Consider the following 3,425-nt stretch of genomic DNA (forward strand, 5'->3'; position numbering starts at 1 on the left):
TATATAATTAAAAGTTTAAACCTTTTAATAGTTGCAAAAAATAAATAATTATTATTATAACATATAGTAATAACAGTAAAATAATTATCATGAAATATAAATTAAATATATAAGTCAAACACATTAATTGATATTCATTCTTCCAAATGCACTATAAGCACAAATTGTAACTCGAATGCTTATAGTCGTATACCACGATATTTACAAGCCTTATCTGACACATTAATTGATATTCTCTTATTCACATGTCTATACATACATGATACATGTAATTTACATTATAATTAGTCTTCTAATCAATGTTGAGTAAGCAGACATAATGATGAGGTTGTTATGTGCAAGAACCGTTATATAAAATTGTCAAATTGATGAATGACTTTAGATTAGATCCAATTTGTCTCTCAAAATAAGGACACCTCGTCAGGATTGTCTTATTTATGAAAGAAAATACACTGCCTTCCAGTTCCACACTAAGAAATAAGAATACCCACTAAGTATTGATTTGATCCATCTTAATATTAATTTGTAAAAGATATGTAAAATTTTTTATCAACTTTTCAAAAAATGAACGAGTGTCATGTTAATTATCCAATTCTCTTGTTTCAAAGTCTAATGAGAGATCTCTTACTGTTGGATATAATCTCATACTATTAAAAATATTATTAATGGCCAATTAATGGTTATAAAACACAAAAATTGCTGGCTTCCTATCACTCCTCAAATCTAATTAGTGTAGAAGAAATAACATGCATGTTTCATTCTTAAGATAGGAAAATAATCTTACAATAATTAAAAGAAAATAAATTAACCCCCCTCTTTCTCTCTCTCTTTATTTCCAAGTTCAAATTTATTCCATTATTAATTAGAGAGAGAGAAATAGCAAAGTTTCCATTCTAGCAGCTTTAATTCACGAGCATTGTTTATTCATTTCAGTACTCGGATTTAGGTTTCTTTAATGGAACTACCACAGCCCTTTATGATTATCATTACTAGTATTTCCGGCGGCATTGCCCTGATTAGGCAATAATAACTCATCAATTAAGAAATCATCATCGTCATCATCATCATCAGTTCCAACAGTGAGGTCACCAAAATTGTCAAGATCACCAAAATCCACTGAATCATCGAAATCTCCAAACCCAAATAATTCTTCATTAGCTTCAGCCGGTGGAACCACCAACACATGCTCATCACCAACAGGAAACAGAACCGACCCGTTACTCTCATCTTCAAAGAATAATCCTCCAAAAAAATCATCATCCGGTTCATCATTAGGAACAACATCTTCTAAATTCTTCTGTTGTTGCTCTGCATTAAATAACAGTTCATCTTGCACACTGCTATCAACTTCACCAAAAATAATCAGTGGCTGCACTGCCACTGCTGATGGCGGCGCCGGCGGTGGCTGCAACGAAATTGACACTTCAGAGCGGTGGGTTCTTATTATGTTGTTTCTAACCGCCTTCAACTTGTCGTCAACATAGGTGAGAAAACGGTCCAACTCATCATCGCTAAAATCAGTTACAGGCCTATGTTCGTTATAGATTTGATGCATGAAGATGGCCATCTCTTTCTGATCGTTAAGTTTCTTGAGCTTCTCAAGTTGCTTCTCCATCCAAATCACCTTCTGTTTCCTGTACTCCTGATGAGTTACCATTCTGCTCGACCGCTCTGGCTCCGGAATCTCCTCAAACCTCTCCATGATCTCTTTAGCCTCCTCCACTGATGGCCACACCGTAGGACTCTTGTCACCTGAACATGTTAGTTTATGTCAGACATATAATCATTCATGTGTCAATATTATTATTTGTTGTCGGCATTTAGTGAACAATAATTTATATTTATATTTATAAGAATTTTGCATATATAAAATAAATAATTTGTACCTATATTTATTAAAATTTGTACATATAAATTAGTAAACTTTATTCGTTAAAATTAATTTAATATTTATACTGGTTAAATAATGACAAAAATATTAAAAATCGCTGACCCTAAAAGATTTCTTTCTTTCTTATGGACTTAACTTTTTGAAGGATGAAGTTGATATAATTTGTTATAATTTAAATCTAAATTCAAATTGAAATTGAAATTGTACCTGGACCAAAGATGGCAATACAAGCCTGAATGTCACAAAGGATGGCGAGCTGCTCCAACTTCTTCAACAATCCGGCACGTCTCTTCCTGAATGTAGCTTTCCTTGAATTCATATCATCTATCAGTTGTAGTTTCACCCTCCTCTTCATTTTCGGGATATCATCATCATTGTTGTTGGCTGCCATCTCATACTGCCTTGCTAGCTCTGCAAATGACACCCTCCTTTCTTGGGGAGCGGAAAACAAGTTAAGACCGTTATTATCCATCAAGCAATGCTGCAAAAACTAACACAAATGGTGTGTGTGTGTGTATGTATGTATGTATGTTTTTTATGGTGGTGTTCTCCCCACACATCTATTTATAAAGGTATGAAATTCTCATTTTCTCTTTCTTTCTTATTGGCATTAACAACAGCGTTGACACAACATTCTCTCTATAATATTCTAGAATCTGAAAAATAAATACTTTATTCAGGAAATTGAGAGTCATATTTAAATTTAAGATACATTATCCATATTTTGTGGATTGATACATTTTTCTTTTTGACTTTTAGAAGATGTTTTAATATTAGAGAGAGAAAATTTTAATGCTAAAAAAGAAAACGATCCTATATTTTTTGTTAGGATTTGGTTAATTTATATTTAAAGTGTATAATAATATATTTTTTAATAATTTTTATTTTTTTTATGTTTTTAAAATGCACCTTTAAAACTCATGATAGTAAGATTTTTTTTATGATTATACAAGAGGAGTGGTATATGTATTTTTTCTCTTCAAATTTAAAAGTGATTAGATGCTGCATAATTCAAATATTTAAAATTATATGAAATTGGTTAAGATACTAAATAGAAAGACTAACTATTCATTCAGAAATTAACTGTCTTTGGGTGAATGCAAATCGAACTTTTTTCAAAAAAGGAAGTATAGGGAGTCAATGGAGTATTTATACAATGTGTATAATGGGAATATAGAAATGTTCGATTCAGTAGAATATCAGATGTTTATTATTCCTGATATCTGGATGGTTATTCTGGATAATATGGGTGTATTGTGTTTGAAAAATTAGTAATATTTTATTCAAAATGTTCATTTTTTAACTCATATTGAGCCAAATAAATAGCCCATTAATTATACATATTGTAAAAATACTCTATTGACTCCTTAACGAGACTCTTTCCAAAATCTTTTGTAGTGTAGTTGTTAATTGTTGGTTGACTTCTAATTGTATAATTGGCATTTTCGGAAGTGATTATACATTCGCTGTCCAACAAAAAAAAAAGACCTCATTTAATGAGTTTAGCATCATACAAAACGTAAAATTTATAAAA

At 31.0% G+C, this 3,425-nt stretch overlaps 1 protein-coding gene across 1 annotated transcript; it reads right to left on the minus strand.

Annotated features, from left to right (window-relative positions):
* LOC107640146 (MADS-box transcription factor PHERES 2-like) lies at positions 962-2,380 on the minus strand. The gene is made up of 2 exons (XM_016343695.2): positions 2,099-2,380; positions 962-1,752 (listed from the first exon to the last, which is right to left on the minus strand). The coding sequence occupies exons 1-2, from the start codon at positions 2,361-2,363 to the stop codon at positions 962-964; spliced, it is 1,056 nt and encodes a 351-aa protein (XP_016199181.1). The 5' UTR covers positions 2,364-2,380.

The sequence above is a fragment of the Arachis ipaensis genome, chromosome B05 (genome assembly GCF_000816755.2).
Source record: "Arachis ipaensis cultivar K30076 chromosome B05, Araip1.1, whole genome shotgun sequence".
NCBI lineage: Eukaryota > Viridiplantae > Streptophyta > Magnoliopsida > Fabales > Fabaceae > Arachis > Arachis ipaensis.

Coding starts and splice junctions, on each gene's coding strand:
- LOC107640146 (XM_016343695.2), bottom strand. CDS start 2,363: ATGGATAATAACGGTCTTAACTTGTTTTCCGCTCCCCAAGAAAGGAGG. Junction 1,753..2,098: donor TATTGCCATCTTTGGTCCAG/GTACAATTTCAA, acceptor TAACATGTTCAG/GTGACAAGAGTCCTACGGTG.